At 35.2% G+C, this 21,928-nt stretch overlaps 4 protein-coding genes across 5 annotated transcripts; 3 read left to right on the top strand and 1 right to left on the bottom strand.

Moving 5' to 3' along the window:
* Positions 1-3,207: 3,207 nt before the first annotated feature.
* On the top strand, positions 3,208-7,476 carry LOC18040782 (VIN3-like protein 2). 2 transcript variants are annotated; one of them, XM_024184390.1, is made up of 4 exons: positions 3,208-3,308; positions 4,365-5,022; positions 5,642-5,964; positions 6,268-7,476. In XM_024184390.1, the coding sequence occupies exons 1-4, from the start codon at positions 3,281-3,283 to the stop codon at positions 7,104-7,106; spliced, it is 1,848 nt and encodes a 615-aa protein (XP_024040158.1). In that variant the 5' UTR covers positions 3,208-3,280; the 3' UTR covers positions 7,107-7,476. The 2 variants fall into 2 exon arrangements, with proteins under 2 accessions (XP_024040158.1, XP_006433814.2); XM_006433751.2 differs by having other exon boundaries at positions 3,208-3,329.
* Positions 7,477-10,833: 3,357 nt separating this feature from the next.
* Positions 10,834-12,968, bottom strand: LOC18040781 (protein SICKLE). The gene is made up of 3 exons (XM_006433750.2): positions 12,775-12,968; positions 12,080-12,400; positions 10,834-11,800 (listed from the first exon to the last, which is right to left on the bottom strand). The coding sequence occupies exons 2-3, from the start codon at positions 12,393-12,395 to the stop codon at positions 10,977-10,979; spliced, it is 1,140 nt and encodes a 379-aa protein (XP_006433813.1). The 5' UTR covers positions 12,396-12,400; positions 12,775-12,968; the 3' UTR covers positions 10,834-10,976.
* A 162-nt stretch (positions 12,969-13,130) lies between these two features.
* Positions 13,131-15,851, top strand: LOC18040748 (double-stranded RNA-binding protein 1). Its single transcript, XM_006433749.2, has 3 exons — positions 13,131-13,359; positions 13,823-14,085; positions 14,595-15,851. Exons 1-3 carry the CDS (start codon positions 13,335-13,337, stop codon positions 15,546-15,548), a joined length of 1,242 nt encoding a protein of 413 aa, XP_006433812.1. The 5' UTR covers positions 13,131-13,334; the 3' UTR covers positions 15,549-15,851.
* Positions 15,852-16,186: 335 nt separating this feature from the next.
* LOC18040747 (geranylgeranyl transferase type-2 subunit alpha 1) lies at positions 16,187-20,283 on the top strand. The gene is made up of 8 exons (XM_006433746.2): positions 16,187-16,452; positions 16,539-16,701; positions 16,829-16,989; positions 17,085-17,189; positions 17,591-18,394; positions 18,485-18,665; positions 19,191-19,374; positions 19,668-20,283. Exons 1-8 carry the CDS (start codon positions 16,337-16,339, stop codon positions 20,051-20,053), a joined length of 2,100 nt encoding a protein of 699 aa, XP_006433809.1. The 5' UTR covers positions 16,187-16,336; the 3' UTR covers positions 20,054-20,283.
* The last annotated feature ends 1,645 nt before the right edge of the window (positions 20,284-21,928 follow it).

The raw sequence follows: 21,928 nt of genomic DNA, 5'->3' as shown, positions 1-21,928 counted from the left end.
TTTGGTTATTGGTATTAATACATGACATGACTACACTCCATTACGTTGGTCGCCAAACTATATTTTCTGAGGATTCTTTTGTCAATATATATATATATATATTACGAGTCCCCGATGGTTTAATTCCCTTTTAATTCATCAGCAGAAATGCTAGCTATCACCGCCCCTAATCAAAACTACACACAACCGCTCTCTTGCCGTGCTCACATGATATTGCCCCTCTTTTGTGTAAACAAAATTAATAATTAATAATTACAAGTCAACAAATAGTGTACATTAATTTGATGAACAATACAGCTTGTTGCGGATTAGGATCCTCAATCACCTAATTTAAAGTCTCTTAAATTTTTTAAAGGTTCTTTTATTAATAATAATACACGATTAGGATTTAAGTTCTTTAATAATTTCATTGTAGTTTTTTTTACATGCTTCTAAAATTTTTATTAAAAATCTCTCTTCCCATGAGATAAATTTAGATGGATCGTGTATCACCTCAAGAGCCTATTATTTGAACAAGTATAAAATGAAATCCAATAATTTTAATGTGAATTGTGAAAAAAAAATAATAATTAATAGATTTGAGGATGAAACCCACTAAAACTATTAAAAAATGACAAGTTATAATTAGTCGGCCGTACTCTCTCAACATACAAAAATAGTGCATCATCAAACTTATACAAGTATTTCTCCTCCTCGTAAGTTTATCATTTTGTCGGTAAGTTTTAATAGTTTACCGAATTACACATTTTAATAAATAGACTATAAACTGATGTAATAAGCTAAAACAACCTGGTACAAAATGAAAGCTTTAACCCAAACTAACTTTACCAACCATAAGTTGTTGCATGCAATAAATATGGCATCAAATCATGCATGCTCATCAATCAACCCAGCTTGACCAGACAATAAATCATTCTTGTTATGCTTAACCATCATGCAGTTACTAACTAAAACCTTCACTTTCTATAATCTATTATGTCATTTCCATTTTCAGCGTTATTGCTGTGACCCACATTTTCTTTTTTTAAATGGAGACGAGGATTTATACATTCTATTTATGGGGTTGCCATTACGGCCATAATAATTTTCGATCATTATTATTAATTTTTTTTAAAAATATGGACGGATTAGGATTGGCACAAGATCATTATGAATAAGCTTCTAGAATGTAGTTAAGCAGTTTCGAGTTCATGTCCTGGTAACAGTTCCTTTATTATTATGGAAAGATAAGGGTGTGATAATTTACGAGGAAATATATTAATCTCAAAAAATTAAATAAATAAATCCCCTCTTCCGAAAGAGAGAGCAAAAGGTCTACAACCATGTGGATGTGGGGGCTAAGAAGAATGGACCAATTTAAATCACTGAAAGAGGGTATTTCGTCGCCCTCTGATATTGGGGTCGAAGGGACCAAATTGTCTGCTCTCCCATTGATGATTGATATGATTAAGATAATGATATGATTTTAGCTTAGACAGCCCAATATAATTGAAAATTAAAAGTCCAATCTTCTTCCATTACATAATCAAAATTGTTAGAGATTCAACGTTTGAATCTCTGTTGATGCATCTAATTTCATGTGATAATTACAGACACATTAGTAGTACAATACTTGTGACTCAAATTAAGACTCAAATTTTTAAATTTTTAACATTGTTCTTATTTTAAAAGATTATTCATTTAGGTGATAATTTTTTTTCATAACTTCAATTGACTATTGAGCACTATGAAGCGGTAGCACTGCATCACTCAAACAGTTTAAGAGCATGACTCAGAAGCCGTTTGTTTTATTAACCTAGTGACTTAATTAATTGACTCAACTTTAATCAATTAAGTTTTTAAGTCTATTTGATTTTGCAACTTAATGAAAATTTTCAGTCATTAAGTCATTTAGTTATTAAACTATTTTTTTAATTTTTTCCTTAATCTAAAAAGTTTAATGATTTCATTAAAAAATATTCTCCAAAATATTTATATCTAATTAATTAATTAATTTTTATTCTTACCTAAATAAAATTTAATAATTAGGATTATTACCCAGATACTATAGTGATGGATTGTTATTATTTTTATCTTTTTATTTTCTTCAAATTAGCATTATTTATCTTCATAATTTTTTATGAATATTTTTTTATATAAAAATATCATATACTACAATAAAATTGATCAACATATATTTATTTAGAATATTAAAGGATTGTATTCAATTGAACACAATTTATGTTATGATATTATTTTATCTGATTTATATTCTTTGAAATATTTATTATTTGCATCACATTTATAATTTGTAAGGGCACAAATGTAAAGATTCTATTTTTTAAGTTAAAAAATAACTTAATATTATTTTTTGCGATTCAAACAAAAAAAAAAACAAATGCCACTCGCTCGCATTTCACAAATTAAATACTATCCATATTACCATATTTATTTATTTTTTAACTAATATCATCCAAAAATTTCATTTTATTCATTAATTAATTTTTTTTATTTTGATATGTTACTTTTGCAGATGATGAGATAAGTATGATAAAATACATCTTTATCATAAAATTATATTATGTTTCTGAAAGAGTAAAATTATATTATTAAAAAAATTAGAAATAACAACTGCAAAAATGTGAGAGTAGACAGATGAATTGTTTCAATTAAAATATTTTGTGAAGACATCATCTAAGTTACCATATATATAATTTATATCAATTCAAAAAAAAAAAAAACTTAAGGGTTTGACGTTTGAGAAACCGTCGGTGGGTCCTCAAAATCAATCACGCGAACACAACTCATAATATTAAGTTAAAAAAAGTGGACGGTCGTGATGAAATAAAAAGACCACGAAGAGCACAAAAGCAGTTGAACACACACAGTGTGCATTTTCATTGTAACCAAAATTTTTGTCTCACTCGCTCACGGCTTTTCACATCAGAAAAAGTCAGAAACTGTGAGAAGAAAATAAATAAATAAATAAACACAGAAAACCGAAATACTCGATTGTTACACAAGAGCAGCACCAAGCGCGTGACGTGAGCACACAACAAACCCCCCCATTAGCATTACCAAAACCCCTCTCATTTATTATTTGTTTTATTTATTTATTTCTGGTAACTCATTTATTATTTTATTTTGTTTCTGTTTCGCCCACTTCTTTCCTCCACTCCCTCACTCTCTTTGTTTCATGATTTTTTTTTTCTTTTAAATTTTAAAGAAAGAAAATATTCTTCATATGTTTCAGCGTCTTGAGTGAGCGAAGTGTTGTACATTTGTTTCGTTTTGAAGTGTAATGAGGGAAGCAGAGGAGGGCTTTTCAGGCATGAACTCAATGTTCTCTGGTTTGTCACTTTATCTCATATGACATTTTGATCTGGGTTTGTGTTTTTTTACTCACTTTTTACTATTAATGGCGCTGTTTTTGCAAACCCTTAGTGGTTCTGCTGACAATGTAGGTTATATAAAGCCTTTTTACATCTGGGTTTTTATTTTTTATTTTCTTTTTTTCGTTTGGGGCCTGTTTCACTGTTCTTCCTGTTTTTGTTTTGGTTATAATGACGCTGATCTTTTATTAGAGACATTTATTTTTACTGTACCTTGTGTCTAATATGTGTTTATATGTGCTATATGTGTTTGTATGCATGTATGGTAGTGTTAAAAGAAACTCTTTTTTTTTTTTTTTTTTTGCCTTTTGTGGTTATGAAAAAATTGGTGCTTTGAGGTGTTTACAGTTAAGGCTTTGGTAGTAATAGTATGATTTACAGAGGCACATTTTTATGGTCATCTTAAAAACAATTCTCTTTTCTGGCTACCAATAGTGAGGATGAGTCAAGTTATCTGCTGATGCTAAAATATCTAATTTAAGGAGCTGGAAATAACTAAAGAACGAGTGTTGAAGCCTAATGTATTGGATGATAGTCATTGATCTGGACTTGTTTTTACTCTACCTTGTTTATACAATGAGGTCGGGTTTGAGAATTTTGTCCTAGCAGATCATACATGTCTTAACTCTAGACAATGGTATGAATCAAAATTAATTTTTACCGTAATAATAGTATAGGTTTTTGTTCATCTAATCATATGGTGTACATAACTGAACGCCACTACAGGTTAGAATTTTAATGTGGATTAGGAAGGCCAGAATTAGGGGAACGAAAAGTTTAATTTCCACATAAACATAAAGAATACCACAATGTGCTTTTGATTGCATGCTATGCGTCACTTAATTGAATCTAGTATTTCAGATATGTTTTGACTTTAGAACCTTGCTTCTTCATCAATTCTTTTATCAGTTTTCTTTTTTAGCAATGCTTGGGTTTATTTGCATGTGGTACAAGAGGTATGGAGGTCAGCGTTGAGAATTCTTTTGCTTTCAGGATTTGTACTTGACCCTGCAAAATGTAGCCGGCTAAGCCTGGAAGAGAAAAGAGAACTGGTTCATGAGATTGCCCAATGGTCAAAAGATGCCCCAGAGATCCTTAGCTCGTTTAGCCGCAGGGAGCTTCTCGAAATCATCTGTGCAGAGATGGGTAAAGAAAGAAAGTACAGTGGCTATACAAAATTTCGAATGATAGAGCACCTTCTGAAGTTAGTCTCTCGGAAGTGCAAGACAAACGACCCTGATGCTTCTTGTTTGGCCAAAACTCAAGCTGATTTTAAGAGGAAAAGGCAAGAAGAACCCATACCTGAATTATCAAGAGATCAAGACAATGTTTCTGTAGAGAGTGAAGCAAAACTTGTTAAAATTCAATTATGTGAGAATGCTGCATGCAGAGCTGTTTTAGGCTTGGGTGATGCTTTTTGCAAGAGATGTTCATGCTGTATATGTCATGAATACGATGATAACAAGGATCCTAGCTTATGGTTAACCTGTGGTTCCGGGGCTTCTGATGAAAAGGACTCGTGTGGAATGTCTTGCCATTTAGAATGTGCTTTGAAGGATGAAAGAACTGGAATTGTGAAGATTGGTTCTTCCACAAAGTTGGATGGCAGTTACTGCTGCATTTCTTGTGGAAAAATTAATGGTCTGATGAGGTAATGAGCTTTTTTTAATTCATGAAGAATAGTATTAATTATTTAATTGCATATAGAATATGTAGTGATAGATCACATATGGTTTTGTGACTTTAAGCCAAACCTTAATAAGCAAATCATTTATTTGGGAATAGATGTAACACATTGATACATGTGCATGCAAATGCACACATGGCTTTCGCTACTACAGATATTTTTTGCTCCACTGGTGTTTTGAAGTGTCCAATTCTGGGGTGATGTCGGGCACTGGTGTCTTGTGACTCAAGATCTTTTCAACCGGCTCTAACACCCAAAAAATAGAGTCTATTATGCATGCATGCCCCCCATGATATATCCCTTGGCTTCCCTGCAGCAAGCTGCTATGACATTGGTGCATAATTTTTTTGCTTTTGCTTCTGAGAGAGAAAAGATCAGGCATCTCTGACAGAATGGCATAATTGTGAGAGTTTTATGTGGCGTGCTAAATCTAAAATTTAGAACTCATCCAACTTAGACTTGCATACAAGTTAGTTTTATTAGACTAATCTTGGCATTTTTCTTTTCTGAAGTAGAAAAGATCTAATTTGTTTTGCAAAGAATGAGGGAATGATTATCTAATTATATGGTTAGTGTTTTACAGAACTTGGAGAAGACAATTGCTGGTTGCCAAAGAAACCAGAAGAGTGGATGAACTATGTCTGCGAATCTCTTTGGGACATAAGATTCTTTTAGGTACCGAGCTATTCAAAGAAGTGCAGAAAACAGTCGAGACTGCCTTACAAATACTGACAAATGAAGTAGGGCCTCTGAATCTATTATGCACAAAAATGGCACGAGGTATTGTTAATAGGCTCGCTTGTGGTGCCAAGGTTCAGAAGTTGTGTGCTTCAGCGGTGGAAGCATTGGATTCCATGTTTGTTGTTGATACCTGTCCCAGTGATATTGTAAAGAAAGAGCCAGCCTGTAAGTTTCTTAAATTTTTTAATATATGCAGTTTAATCCAATGGAGTGTCTAAATGTGACAGTGGAAAATTAATCATTCGCCAAATTTAATTTTAGTCTTGTAATTGGTTTTGTGTGGTCCCAGAGATGACAATAAAGTAAACGACTATAGGATAATAAACAGATGCATGTTTACTTGCCATGTGAGAGATGCATCCATGGCCACCGGGAGAGAATATTTAAATGCCTAAAAAAATAAAATGAAAGCATTTTTCTTTCCCTTTTTCACTGATGTTGCTTTTGATGTCCTTTTTCCTCTCTAAGCTTGCCAGATTAGATTTGAAGAATCCTCTTCAACATCAGTCATCATTGCACTAGAATACGAGGATCGTCTTTTAGAAGACTTTTCAGGCTGCAGGCTGTGGCATCGTAAGTCTACTGTGAAGGATTATCCAGACAACCCCACCTTCATTGTATTGAGGCCTGAAAAGAGGTTCTTAGTAACAGATCTAGATCCTTCCACCGAGTATTTCTGCAAGGTTTCTCTTACCAGTGGCACTGGGGTTTTTGGTGTCTGGGAATCTAAATGGATTACACCTGCATCAGACAGCAGCTCTGCTGCTGCTAAGGTCAAACATAGGAAGAGAGAACGTGCTAAAATTTCTCAGGTTCATTCTCATGTGGAATCCACAAACTCCAGTAGTCTTAAATTGGCATCCAGCGAGCGCCGTGCAAACCTTTCACTGTCACTGGCTAATGTTAAGAAGAGTAAGCATGAAGGGCTCTACTCACTTCCACCTCCTTTATTGAGCCCCAAGTCAATATCCCCTTCTACACCTTGTAAATCTGATGGAATGCGTCAGAAACTGGCTTCCTGTTGTGAAAAGAAACCAGAAGAGAGTGATTATGATTATTCTGTGAGGGTAGTCAAATGGTTAGAGCACAAAGGGCACATAGATGAACATTTCAGAGTTAAGTTTCTCACTTGGTTCAGCCTGAAAGCGACTATGCAAGAAAGAAGGGTGGTGAGCGTCTTTGTTGATGCTTTTATTGATGACCCACCAAGCTTGGCTGGGCAGCTCATCCACACTTTCATGGATGAGATCGGTTGCGAGCAAAAACAAGCTCCTGGGAATGGTTTCTGTACCAGGCTCTGGCATTAAGTTGTCAGGTTAGGCAAACTGACTTTTAGAAACAAGGAAACGTATTGGGCTACTTTTTCATGCATGGTAAAATGTTCAGCTCCCTAACGTTCTCTTGTCTTGAAGATGATATTCAGATGACTTGTTAACATCACATTTTGTGCACCCACTGCTTGTGAGCGCGTTTCTATGATACTTTTAAGTTGAGACAACAATCTGGAATCTAGACTTTAAAACAAAGCCTTGCAACGTTTTGATTGGTTCCCAAGAATCAGTTTTTTGTCTTTTTACATAAGTGGGCCACCACGATTCAATTGAAAACAATAGTGATTTCCCCGATCGTCATTGTTCTGAGACCAGTCATAGACAAACTAAGCATGTACCATTTTTTTTATTTCTCAAGGAAGCTGGGACCACCACCACCACCAGCTTTTGAGATCTGAAAAAGTCACAACTCTGCATGTACTTGTTTATCCCATTCGCATGCACCCTTTACAGTTTACACCCGTATTGTTACTAATCTTCTTCTTATTATTGCTGTATGGTTGCTGAAAATGGGCTCCCAATCTTTGGAAAATTTACATACTTAACCCAAAATTTTTCTGTTTTTCAAAATTAAACCCCCTAGTTTTCTCTCATGGGACTATTTGAACCCACTGAATTTCTCACTGCATCCTTTTCTGCATTAAATTTTTTTTTTGTGAAAACATAATTTGAGCAATCACTTATTGATAATAAATGAATCAAGGGTAATTTTGTGATTTTTGATAATAAATGAATTAAAATAGTAAGTAGTAATCTGATGATTGTTTTAATTAAAAAAGTAAGTGTTGAAATAAAATTAATGAAACTATTTTTTTTATTTATAACAAGCCAAATATTAGTTCTTTTGGACACATTTACCCTTATCACTCTCATTCATCGTTGTCAACAAATAAAAACATTAGAAACTAGTAATCTCCAATTGAGCAAGTAAATTAACGGCAACGCCAAATCAATGCCACGACGACAACGGCTACTTCCGGAGACGAGTGAACCAGTGGCGATGCATTTTATTTTGAGTTAATTTGGTGAATTTAAGTCAAATTCTTGAATGGGTTTAATGTCTTCGTATTAACTGTAGATGATTATAGGTTAAATACCGTTGAACTACTGATGTCTTAACATTAGGATCGAATTGGGCATGAAAATTGATAAAATATTCATATAATTTTGGCATAGTAAATCTGGTACTATAAGTGTTTGTTAAAATGCCTTAAAGAATATATTTTGTTGTTCGAAGCTTAATTTTGCTATCATTTTTCTTGAATGGATGTCTAAGAATATGGGAAATGGGCCGAAATGGTATTATGTTGTGGGTGTTTATGTGAGATAAGTATGCCTATCGCATATAAAATGACTGCCATTTATTTGGTACAAGAGACACTTATTGCACATAACACAACTTTTATTTTGTGCAATCGGTGCCTGTAGCACTTATGTTTGGTGCGGCAGACACCTGTGGCAGCCGTGTTTACGTGTGACACATTTTTTTTAAAAAATTTCTTGCTATATATTTCATTATTCATACATTTATTTTTGTTCTGTTTAAAAAGTGAGTTAAATTAAAAAAGAAACCAGGCAGCAAAGCGCATTTGGGCAATGAGGATGCAAGTTCCAGCGGCTTTGTTAATTCTTTTTAAGTACTCAAGCTTGGCTCTCTTCGGAGGGTATGTGCAAAAATTATTATTGCTTTCTGGTGTGTTTAATGAATGCTTTTGTTCTAACAATAAAAACACTTTCCAACTGTGGAAGAAGTTGACATAAATAAAATAAAATAAAATTGTAAGCTTAATTTGCAATTATCATTATGAGAATCTCACTAATACAAATTCTCTCCTTTTTTAGAACCCAAAAAAAAAATTCTACTTTTTCTTTTTCTTTTTTGATGGAAAAATGGATCTACTTTGATGTCATTGATGTATATTTTAAAAAGATTCTGTCAAATAAAAGAAATAATAATAGTGATTACAAAAAAAAGAATACTAGTAATTACAAAATCTTTATGAATGAAGCTGTATGACTGATAAGGATTTCAATTTCAATTAAAGCCTATGGCACGATAAGTTGAGATCAACCATTTTTGATGATTAACCTTCAAGCTCCAGCCCTGGATACTTGCTTTGATCTTCTGGCTGAGTAGCAGCAGCAGCCATTGAAGGAGGAATCTTTACTTGGAATGGTACTCTTCGTGTAACCTTGAAAATTACAAAGCCGTGCGGGTATTAATTAATATACAATTAAAATTACTCGTTTCATAAACAAGAAGATTTTTACCAAATAATAAAAAGAAGAAGAAGAAGAAGAAGAAGAAGAAAGAAAGAAAACAGGTACCAACTTGTTACCTGTCTTTTCCTTTCTCAAAGAAACGCTGAAGGGAAGCCCTTTGTAACTGAATGGGGTTGCTTTCTCGTTGTTGCAAAAGTGGAAGCCATGTTCAAGTTTGGAATAGCGTTAGAGCTTTGCTCTGCAGAAAAGTGAATGAAAACAAACACTCGTCCAACGTAAAATATTCTCATTTGAGAGGTTCCTTGTTCTAAATCATTGGCTTTTATATTTTATCTCGAAATCTCAGCTGATTTTCCAGATTTGGTATAAGCTTCATTGTTATTGCTTGCTGCCCTTGATGCTTCAACACCCGAAAACTAAAATCAAGTCACTGAAATTAAACAAAAGATAAAAATACAACAAATACAAAGCTTGTGTGTTTATGAGCAACAAGTTGCTATCGCACTAGTGTTGATGCGACAGCAACCTGTCGCACCTGTACTGATGCGGTAAGCCTCTTTTGGTGCCTATCGCACCAAAACACGACCGCAGGTGCAATAGGCATAAAAACATATGCACATGGTGCCCATTGCTCTAAAATGGTTAAAACCAACAAGTTATCCCTTATTGGCTTAGTCTATGCTCTTTTTGAAATTGAGGCTAGACAACTGTAATTTAAAAGGTTACCGTATTAAAGTGTTTCGTGAATATTAATTATTACAGTTTAGAAGTTAAGTTAATTTAATTTTATATTTGTATGATGAAAAATCTATTACATTTTTAATAATCTTATCAAAATTTATTATTTAAAATTATATCTACTACATACTATTACCTTTTGTTTTAGAATGACAAGTTTTTTTAATAGTTGCTGTAACTTAAAAGGTATAATATACCTCAATACTAAACAGAATTTTAAACTAACAATCTACCAAAAATAAACACAGAAATTCTGCGAGAGATTTCATCAATCCAGCAAGCGCTTAATATACAATAGTTGTAAGTTGTAACTCATCTTTTTGAAAAAAATTCATTTGATTTTTGTCCTCTAACAAACCTACAATCATATATAATTCCATTTGCATCACTCAAAATGATGAAAATTAACTCACCAAGTGTTTAGATTCATTTAGATTCAGGTTTCCTGTCACTATCGCCATATTCAGTTACCGTCACCATTGATGATGAGATGATGAGATCGTTAGCTTGTTGAGGGAGATTTAGGATAATGAAATGCCAAGGTAAATGCGTTCCAATTTTTTTTTTTTGGCTCGTTGGAAAAAGTTGGGGACTAATTTTGAAAAAATCAAAATTTTCGGGCTAGTTATGCAAATTTCCCTAAACTCTGAGCGCGCATCACATTTACCCTACAGTCCCTACCAAGAATAACAATAATGATATGACGATAACCAAAAGAATTGCGAGAAATCAACAAAATATATATCATCAACTAATGAAACAGCTATATTATTAAGATTGCAGCCAGCTTACTTGATAAATTAGATTAATTTTTAAAATTATTACATGCCATCACAAATACACCCTAGAAACTCTTTCAACAAAATCTAAAATCCTCCGAGGGACTCATGAATTTGGAGCAGCATTAGTCGCCTCATTGAAAGAGGCAGCAAGGTATTCTGCAAGGCTCGGCTGTGAACTAGACTGTCTGGAAGCTTCTGAAACTCTCGGTTTTTTCATGCTAATGGATTTTGGAAACCAGGAATTTGAAGAGCCAGGGCTTTTGAAATTTCTACTCTTCCACGCAAGGGGTTCCAATTCCTGCCATGGGTCTTCATCCATGGACTTGTCATAGAAACACTCTGGCCCTTGTTTTCCATCTGCTCCAAAGCCACGAGAATGAAGTCCTCGGCCCCTTCCACCACTGCATCCCAAACCTGGGCTCACGCTGCTGCCATACCAACGACCTCTACCTCTTCCTGAGCTAGGACCAGGACTGCCTCCACGCCCTGAACCAGGGCTTGGACTTCTGCCCTGCCACTGAGGCCTGCCTTGGCCATAACCGAAAGTAGGGCTTCTTACTGGTCCAAAGCTAGGGCTGAAAATCTGACCTCCTCCTGATGCAGTAGATGGTGAATTATACCTAGCTGTGCCTCCAGATCCATTCCAGGATTCAGGGGTTCCTTGATGTATCCCGGTAAAAGGACTGGCCATTCCTCTGGGGCTTCTTTGCCCGTAGATTGTGGGGCTGTAATGGATAGTTGTAGCTTGCAATCTACTCCAGGCTTCAGGAGTTCCTTGATAGATGGGTAATGGACTTGCTCCTCTCGGGCCTCTATAGGGATGAGGATTATTATAAGGACTCTGTGATTGATACATTCTCTGGTCAAATGAAGAACTGGCTTGCAATTGATGACCAGGAGAGGGAATCATTCCAGAGTTTCTTGGTTCTAGTAAGTTGGAAATGAAAAAAAAAAAAAAATTGTGGCCAAAAGCAGGTTATTAACAAAAAATTGATAGATTAAAAGTTTCATGCCATTAATTATGAGTACACACCATAATCAATAATAAAGCATAGCACAAGAAACTATATTAATCTCCTCTAAAGACTAGATAACAAATTTTAAGCCTTGCTCTGAAATTAGAAAGTCCAAAAGATAGAGGAAAATGCATGCATTTTTAACTCGTGTATCCAATCTAACACAAACTTTAATAAATCAAAACAATACCTGAAAAGAATGATGAAGGCCGTGCCATGGCAGGAGCACTGATACTAGGAGGCATAGAGTAATTTTGTCTAGTATTATTATCATGCTGTCCCCTATTCTTGTTGGCAGAGAATGCGGCTACAGGGTCTGTGTAAAAACCAAACCTTGAACCTGTAAAAGGTTGCTCCTGTATTGGCTGAGCCGCAGAGTCCTCAAACAGCGGATTAGAAAGAGAACTAGGAACTGGAAATGTCTCAACACTACTACAAACTTCAGCCTGGGCAGCTTCTGCACGCATCGCTTTCAATCGTTCCTTTCTTTTTTCTGATTCCTCCATTAAACCTAATAATTCCCCAAAGTAAAAGATCACAACTGACAGTCCATTCATTACAAATATAACATAAAATCATATTAAATAATTGTCCAAATCTATACTAATTCTGATTTCATGAGGAACTAAAACAACGGCTAATCTCATCATTCAAGAAAGAAAACACTTGCATAGAAAATTAAATTAAATAATTAATTATATGCAACAGATATCTATTACAATAATACAATCATATAAATCCCCAATTAAGTAACTAATTACATAGGCACACGATCCAACCCTAATACCAATAAAAAAGCTGTAATTAGAGAGACCACGAGGTGCTTCTTTGAAATTTTGACAAACGAAAAAGAATTTGAAAGGGTTCATGAAACAGTAGACTCACAGAAATTAGAATTAAAATAGCGAGATTTGAGTTGCTTCAGTAATTCCGAGGCGCCCAACGTTTCAAAGTCTTAGCTTCAGTTGCAGAATCGCGCCTTCAAGTATTGATTCATTTTCCGGCATTTTGTCTTAAACTCGGGCTCGATCCAATACATCCTTATACGGAGCCCCAAATTTACGTAACACTAGGAATAAATAATTAGTTAGTATTAGGGCTTCTAGCAGGTCAGCAGACTCACGTGAACTTCCCAAAACACCCTTCACCATACAAACTGTTGGATCAGCACTAATATCTTCCATCAAAATTCTCATCCAACGGCTATGATAGCTCAACTTCACACACCAACAATACACAGTCTCACACAGCTGATTTTCACTGGAACGCGAGCCAAAGATTCGAGTGAGCCCCGAAACAGTGACACTCTCTTTCCTTGGCTCTAGTTCAACTGCTGCAACCCAAGATAAACGGCGTAGTTTTCGCCTTTACTTCTTTCTGCCGAGTGTTAATCATTGACCAACGCGCAAACACAAAAAGGAAAAAAGAAAGCAACTTTCGGAACTATGCCGACCAACGAAGGCTTCTCCGGTAGTTTTCTTCTTTTTCTTTTTTCTTTTTTTTTTTCTTTTATATTCAATGTTAGTTATGCGGAATAGGCAAATCGTTGGATTCCCTTATGAGTAGGAGCTTTTGCAAAAATGAATTTGATCATTTGCTGAAAATTGAAAAACAATGAAAGAAATTTTGTAAAAGAGCTCATCTTTCTTTTTCTTTTTTCTCTTACAGTTTCTGAACTATGGGGAATAATATCTTGGAAAATGGTATTTCTATTTAAATACGGGAATTTTTTAAATAATTAAAAATGAGAGCACCTATTCTTTCGTCACCTCAAGTTAAGCTCCAGTTTGGGTAGATTTTCGAGCAACTCCTGGTCGTGATATTTCAAGTTGAATTCATTGTTCTTCAACTGAAGTCTTGAACTGTTTAGTGTTATTATTGTTATAATTTTTTTAAGCATGTAAATTGAATTAGTAATCTTGTTTTGTGCCAGGTGTATCAAACTGTTATGTATTTAAAAGCCGATTACAAGAATATGCCCAAAAAGCTGGAATCCCTACGCCTGTCTATGAGACTATCAAAGAAGGCCCATCTCATGAGCCTTGGTTCAGATCAACGGTCATAGTGGATGATGTTAGATATGATTCATTGCCTGGATTTTTTAATCGTAAGGCAGCTGAGCAGTCAGCTGCTGAAGTCGCTCTCGTGGAGTTAGCAAAACTTGGCAAAGTTAATGAATGCATCTCTCAACCTATTGTAAGTATAATTGTCGCTTATGGAATGGATTAACTGCTGCGTAGTCTCCTTTTTTAATTTCTGAGGATTTTCCACTTGACTCTACTGGTGTGTCTATTATATTGTACAGTGCTTGCATTCATTGTTAAGTACAACCCCCTTTTCTAAAAGATTAATCTGAATTGCTGAAAATAAGTCTGTAGAATTTTTGTAAACGCTTGTATACATTTTGATAGCTGCATTTTTTATCTCCCTGTGCAGAAAATGCTTTCCTTTTACGTTTCTTCTGTAAATTTTCCATTAAAGGTTGGTTATAATGCAATCTTCACTGCACTAGCTAAATGCATTATGTAGTTACTGTTGTAAAATATAATGGAATCATGCTATTGTTTTCTGGTTTTACTGTCACTGACAAGAACTATTCTTCTCACCCAACCCACCCACACTCATACACTCACATTTATGAAGCCAACTGTCCAACATAATTGTCTTACTAACAGATAACCTCCTTCATTGGGTGCCCTGTTCAGCATGAAACAGGTTTATGCAAAAATTTACTTCAGGAATATGCCCAAAAGATGAATTATGCTATTCCCTTGTATCAGTGCCGAAAGGATGAAGCATCGGGAAAAGTACAGTTTTCATGTACTGTAGAAATTGGAGACATTCGTTATATTGGTGGTGCCGCGAAAACAAAAAAAGAAGCAGAGATCAAAGCTGCTAGAACTGCTCTTCTAGCTATCCAATCAAGTGCATCTGAGTTATCCGGTAATTCAGCTGGCAACACTCAATTAACTGTACTTCCTTCCAGAAAGAGAGGACCAGAGGTGGCTAATAACCCAGAGGAGACTGTAAACGTTCCAAAGGCAAAGAAAGGCCGATTTAAGAAGAAAATATTGAAAATGAAACGCCCTGGAGGTAGAATGGACCGTACACAACTCCAAAATACAGGGAATATGGAAAATATCAATGCTAGTCAGGAAGGGTCAAAAGTCAGTCAAGCTAATACATCTGGGATTCAAGGGGTGAGTACTGAAGTATTGGCTGTAGAAGGGACTATGGACTGCCAAGAAGGGAGATCTGAAATTGAGCCGATTGAGACAGAAATGCCTGCCGTGAATGATGCTTTGCCTCTTCACATCGGTGGTGATTCTGAAACCATACATTCAGCAGCTACACATTGCAGCGATCGAAGCAGCAATGAGGCTTCTGAGATGGGTACATCTTCTTTGGCAAAGGAAGTGAATGAGGTGACTCCTGGAGTGGGTACATCTTCTGTGTCTTGTCATGCTACTGCTCTGGCAAAGGAGGTGAATGAGGGTACATCAACTGCTCTGACAAAGGAGGTGAACGAGGCATCTGGAATTATGGAGGCAGCTTCAATGACGAATAATTCCACGTTGGGTCAGATAGAATCCTCGTGTGTCATTCCCGGGATAAACCAGCCAGAAGAGAGGATCCAAGCCAGTACGAGCCAAGCATAAATCTAGATGATACAGGTAGCTGCTTCAGTATTTAGGAATACTAATGGGCGAGAAAGTGGGAATACCCCAATTGAGATTTAATAGGTCTATATGTAGTCAGCTTTTAGAAACCTAAATTAGTTAGTGGATTGGGGTGGATCATTCCCCCAGACATTACAGATCATGTAATGTGCTCTTTTCTATGCTCAATAAGCTTCAGATTTGCTTATTGACACACTTTGTTGCTGGGAGTATATGAATAACTTCTATCATATTATTATTCTGCATCAAAAACTTAATTAAAAGGCTTTGGGTTTTGTTTAATTTTTTGCATTACCTTATCGTGGTGCTTGAGATTGTATTAGATTTCAAATTAGCAAAAAATAATTTTAACATGCCTTTTTTTTTTTTAAGGTCTTGGCGTTAATGAGACTTGGTGTTATAAATATACAGAAAGACAATTACAATTATAGTCATCATTATTGTGAAAAATCAGCATAAAAACTAAAATAGTTGCAAATGACTAGAACAAAAATTATTAATCACTATTTATTATTATCAACGAAAAGTTGTGGCACTGTGGGCTTCAAATTAGCTGCCTCTCTATAAAAAGATCCGAGAGGCCCTTGGCGGCCCAGGTTCCGGGGAAATATCCCATGATCTGCAAGCAAATTCATGCAATTTGAGTCGTCTCGTCTTGCTTTGCTAGCCTCGCGTAACTTGCCTCTCAGCTCGAAAGTCGAAAACCTCTCTTCTGAGAAAACTTTTATCTTGTACAAAAAAAATAAAAAGAAAATTAAGAATTAAAAATGCACGGTCGACCGCGCAAGCCACTGAAGCCAGAGGACGCTGCAGCTTCAGCAGCAAAAGCCGAGAAGCTACGCGTTCTCCAATCTCAGTTCCTTCACAATCACCACAATCATATGTAATTTCTTTCTTTCTTTCTTTTTTTCTTTAATTGTATGTAATAGTCATTAATCAGTTTACTTGTTTTGCATTGCAATCGCTTAGTTACTCTAAGGAAGCTGTGGAGTTAAGCACGAAGCTTCTAGAAACCAATCCCGAATTATACACGGCCTGGAACTACAGAAAGCTTGCCGTCCAGCATAAAATGACTGAATCCGACTCCGATCCCGACTCACTCAAATCGATTCTCGACGAAGAACTTCGAGTGGTGCGTTTCTTTTTACGTACTTCACTTCATCAAGCTTAGAGATCTGATTAGTTATAAGAAGCATGAAATATAATTAAAATGAATTAAATTAGGGCATGATGATAAGTTTGTGATGTATATTGTGAAGGTAGAGAGTGCATTGAGGCAAAACTTTAAGTCGTACGGGGCATGGCATCATAGGAAATGGATTTTAAGCAAGGGACATTCGTCTATAGATAATGAATTACGCCTTTTAGATAAGTTCCAGAAAGCTGATTCCCGGAATTTTCATGCATGGAACTACCGAAGGTCTGACCATTATTATTATTATTATTATTATTATTATTTTGTGTTTCCGTGTGAATGCAATACTAAGTACTCATTTTTATGTGATCTTTTCCCAGATTTGTGGCGGCTTCGATGAACAGATCAGAAGAAGATGAATTAAAGTATACTGAGGATATGATATGTAACAATTTTAGCAATTATTCAGCTTGGCATAACCGGAGGTATGTCTCTTGTTTACTTATTCATTGAAGGTATTGGATATAGTTCCAGTTATATCATCTGGGAAGTAGAAATCTGGTCTTTTTTTTTTTTTTTTTGACGATTGTCAGTTTTTCTAAGCCGTGCAATATTTAAATGCTCAACTGAACTTGTTTGATAGCAACATATAACAATGAGGAAGTTTTACAGTTAGTGCTATTTTGTCAGAGTAGACATATGATTTTTTGAAATGTTAAACCTTCATTATTGGTTTTAATATGGTAAAGATATTGTCATAACCTATGACAATTTTGCGAAAATCATTGTTACAAGTTTATATATGCATTTTTTTTCCTTATATTATATTCCTCTCTTAATTGAAACGATTACTTACTATATTTAAATTATTGATGGGACTTTCCAGTTTGCTTCTGTCCAATTTGCTTAAAAGAAAGGTGGAAGGGTTTGTTTCGAAAGAAAAGGTTTTACCTGATGAGTATGAATTTGTACATCAAGCTATTTTCACAGACCCAGATGACCAAAGTGGTTGGTTTTATCATCTTTGGCTTCTTGATCAAACAGTTAGAGTTGATTCTCCACAGCTTGTTTCTTCTTGGCCTACCCCTGGTTCTGATCTCATTTTACTGGGAGATAGGTGCCTAGATGGTTGTGCTTCTTCTCCATTCACGAGATTTTATTTGGATTCAAGGACATTTCCACTTGTTCTCTATTTTAATCAGTCTGTTGAAGGGGTAAATTCATCCACAATAACAGTAGATTCTGAACTTAACACAAATAAAGATCTTGTTTGGAAACCGCTTTCATCATGTAACTCCAAGGCCGCACAAGTCTGGGTTACACAGTTGAACCTTCCCGATGGAAATACTCATTCCTCGAAAGTATTTCCAGTGGAGGTTAGCCTTGGACATTCTCAGGGCATTATTTCTTCAAGTGGTTTTCACTATAGCAATCCTTTTTGTTTTGCATTTCGAGTTAGCCTACAACTTGTTGAAACACAACCAGTTGAAGGGCTGGGCAAAGAGATTATTTCATGGAGAGATGAGAGTTTTCATAATTATAATGCACATTCTCAGGATTCAAGTCCAATTTCATCATTATATCAGCTCAGCATCAAGAATGACAATGAGCTAACAGATTTTGAGTGGCGAGCTGCGACTATAGCCAAAGAGATAGATCACTTCCGCGAATTGTTGTCCTTGATAAACTGGTAAAACTGTTTTGTTTAGTGGTCAACTTTAAACTTTAGAAAGTGCAATGCTGTTAATCAGTCATCCTTTTCATTGTTTAATTTTTGTAGTAAAATTGGGAAGCTTACACTTGCAAGACTGCTGATGGCTCATGATGCAATGACGTGTCCTCCTGCTAACAAATTTTCGCATTCTGAAGAAGTTCTTGAACTATATAATGACCTAATGAGGTTGGATCCAATGCACGTTCAATACTACAAGGACCAACACAGCTTAGTTTTATTGCAGCAGGTATTTTTCCTATCTGGCATTCCTTTTCCAGAAAAGGGCAGTCCTTTTTAGCCATAAAGTAGATTATCACAGTATTGTAGAGTAGATTATCACCGTACACTCTGACGTTTGAGTTTTTGACTTTGTGTACTGGACTCATCAGAGCTTAAGATGGTTTCCTTTTCTTTTCTTTTGGTGAACATATTTTCTGGAACTGAGATTATATATCTCCAATACTGTTGGTGAACTATTACCTGTCAATTGAACAGTAAAAACATATTAATTCAGACAGAATATTGGCTCAACAAACTGTCATGTGTATTTTAACTTCAGAAGTTCCTGAAAAAGGCAATTGTTTAACTGCATAGCTGAATTTGGCTAATAAACTCTGGTTATTAAATTGTATGCTCCATATTCTATTTGGTAATTAGAGGTACCTTGTCATCTTAACACTAGACTGATATAGCAATTTTGGGTTAAATTTATGTGCTGATTATTAGATTTTACGTAGAAGGGAACAGATCTCTTTTTCTGTTGATTCTGCAGGTGACTTCCAGTTGGGAGTCTTTGCTGAGCCGCTGCTTTCATTATAGCAACTCTCCCTCCAATAGAGGGAGCCCAATGTGTCTTCAACTGAAAAATTTATCATTATCACGATTAGGTTCTTTTGACAAATTATTGTGGGTCCAAATGCTAGATCTCAGTCACAATGAGCTTCGCTCAATTGAAGGTAAGCTACTTTCAAGGCTGTTGTAACTACTGTTAATTTGATTTGTAACTACTGTTAATTTGATTGGACAGATTTTTTCTAAACGATTACAATTGTTTGATTTGCCATTTCATGCAAATTTCTCCCATATGCTACCATTGAATTTAAAGCTTAAGCTTATCATAATCCACTATTCTGATCGGGCAACTAGGGAAGCTCTTGACTGCTTTATGATGCATTTTAAATTCTTAATAACCTTTCCCGTGTAGTTGAATGGAAAGAGATTTATTATCTTTGTTTTGGTTTCATAACAGGATTGGAGGCTCTGCAGCTCTTGTCTTGCTTAAATTTGAGTAACAATATACTTGGAAGTTTTACTGCTTTAGAGCCTATAAGACAGCTGAAGTCATTGAGAGCATTAAATATTTCATATAATGAGATTGGTGCACACTCTATCGACACAACAAAGTATCTATGCTCATCTCCTTTATCTCATTCAGTTGGAAGTGAATGGAATCATGGCCAAACCGTGATTGATGATGATATCAAAAGCTATTGGGAAGCTTATTTTATTTTGAAAGGCTTGAACTTGACACAATTCGATATTGTGGGTAACGCTATTGTTAATGAAAAGTTCAAATCATTCTTGATTAAGGTTCTGCCTGGACTGAAGTGGCTGGATGGTGAACAATTGCATTGATTTTCAGTTCCTAGGTCTTTTTTTTTTTCTTATTTCACTTTCTGGGTGTACCATTTTTTCTGTTAGCATTTTTGTTTTTCTCAAAATGTTGCCTTACATATTAAGAATTGAATTGACTTGTAATTTACTGTACAATAGAATTTAACTCAGATCGCATGAATTTGCATAATTTCTTTCTCCTTTTTAGTGTGTTGGATGGTCAGACATTGGCCCTGGATGATTTAAGTTTCTGAAGTAACCTCCCTCTCTGTCTGTCTCTATTGACTCATGACTTCAATATGTATGCTCTTGACTCATGACTTAGATAAAATTTGTTAATTAGATGTTCAGTTAAGAGGCATAGCCATCTAAAGTAGAAGAAAACAATGATTTTAAAAAATTTTATTGTTAAAAGTGAACCTTTTTTCCACGAGTTCGTTACTGTTCTGTGCAAGTAATATTGCACCCAGAGGCTTCCGACATTGATGAGATTGAGTGAGGAAGGCCCACCCAGAATAGCATAGATGATATAAAAGATGCTGCCTGTAACGTGACGAAAATCTGAGCTGTAAAGATTTTGCAACAAAGAATTGGAGGAATTTGATTGTCTAAGTGACGAGGGATCGGCTGGAAATTGAAATTAGGCAGTTTAAAAAGTACAGTATTAAAATATTTAGTAAAATTATTATTTAAAATTTTATAACACTTGAAAATTATGTTGATATAATTTTTCACTGATATAATTTTTTATTGATAGAAAGTTTATTATATTTTTTATAATTTTGTTAAAATTATTATTTAAATTTTATGTTTATTATATATTATTAATTTTTATTTCATAATTATAATTTTTTTATAACAACTGTAACTTAAAAATTATAATACTTCAATTCTAAACAGGACCGAAGCCATCACGCGTACTTCTTATAACAAGTCCATGCAAATGGACCGCACATTTAAAAAAATAATAATAATGAAACATAAAAAAAAAAAAAGAGCGAAACGTTAGAATTTATGCCCCATATAAAAAATCAAACCATGGATTATTATTAACAATTCTAGAAGAGAAAACAGCCATACCCAAATTCTCTTTGAAGTAACCTCTTCTATTTATCTGCCTCCAAGAAACATGAGCAGATAAATAACACTCACAAACAAGCAAAAAACGGTGTGTAAAAATTAAAGCCCTATTCACGTTGCCTGATTTTGATGCCATAATAATTTTGCAAGCACCTTTTTAATCCTCCTCTGAACTTGTCAATATCTGTGGATTGCCATCGAGAAACGTTGATGTACGTGCGATTCTAACATGATTTTCTATTTATTCACACATATGCAATATCACTTGCGTGTCTATTTGCTAATCAAGAATGAATGATTAAAATGAGATTCAGTTATGTTGCAATTGTGGTAAGGTACTATAGTTACTTTCAGCCATTAGATTCAATCAATGCAACTATGTAATTGTGTAAATATGGATCCAATGACTGGTTGCAACTGTAGGTTTACCCTTAAAATGATCGTCCCCGAGATATAGAGAATTGTTGTTGATGACCAATCGAATGGTTGGTGTTTTCTTATGGGAAGTGAGGCTCGTGGTCTGTGATGCAGCTCTTCTTTAGCAGAAAATTGACCTGTTGCGAGAAAAGTAAACACAGCTAACAGCTTAGATGATAGAGAGATGATTGATCGAGACTTGGGGAGCACGAAGTCAACATCCGACAGAAACCAAACTGTGTTGAACTGTTGGCTTGCACTCTACGTTGTCACTTGTCAACTCTCTTTATTTTTCTGGGGGAGTACGGAGTCAACATCCGACAGAAACCAAACTGCGTTGAATTGTTGGCTTGCGCCCTACGTCGTCAACTCTCTTATTTTTCTGAGGGGGTTCCAAAC

The sequence above is a fragment of the Citrus clementina genome, unplaced genomic scaffold (genome assembly GCF_000493195.1).
Source record: "Citrus clementina cultivar Clemenules unplaced genomic scaffold, Citrus_clementina_v1.0 scaffold_5, whole genome shotgun sequence".
NCBI lineage: Eukaryota > Viridiplantae > Streptophyta > Magnoliopsida > Sapindales > Rutaceae > Citrus > Citrus x clementina.
This window is presented reverse-complemented; position numbering and strand designations above follow the sequence as displayed.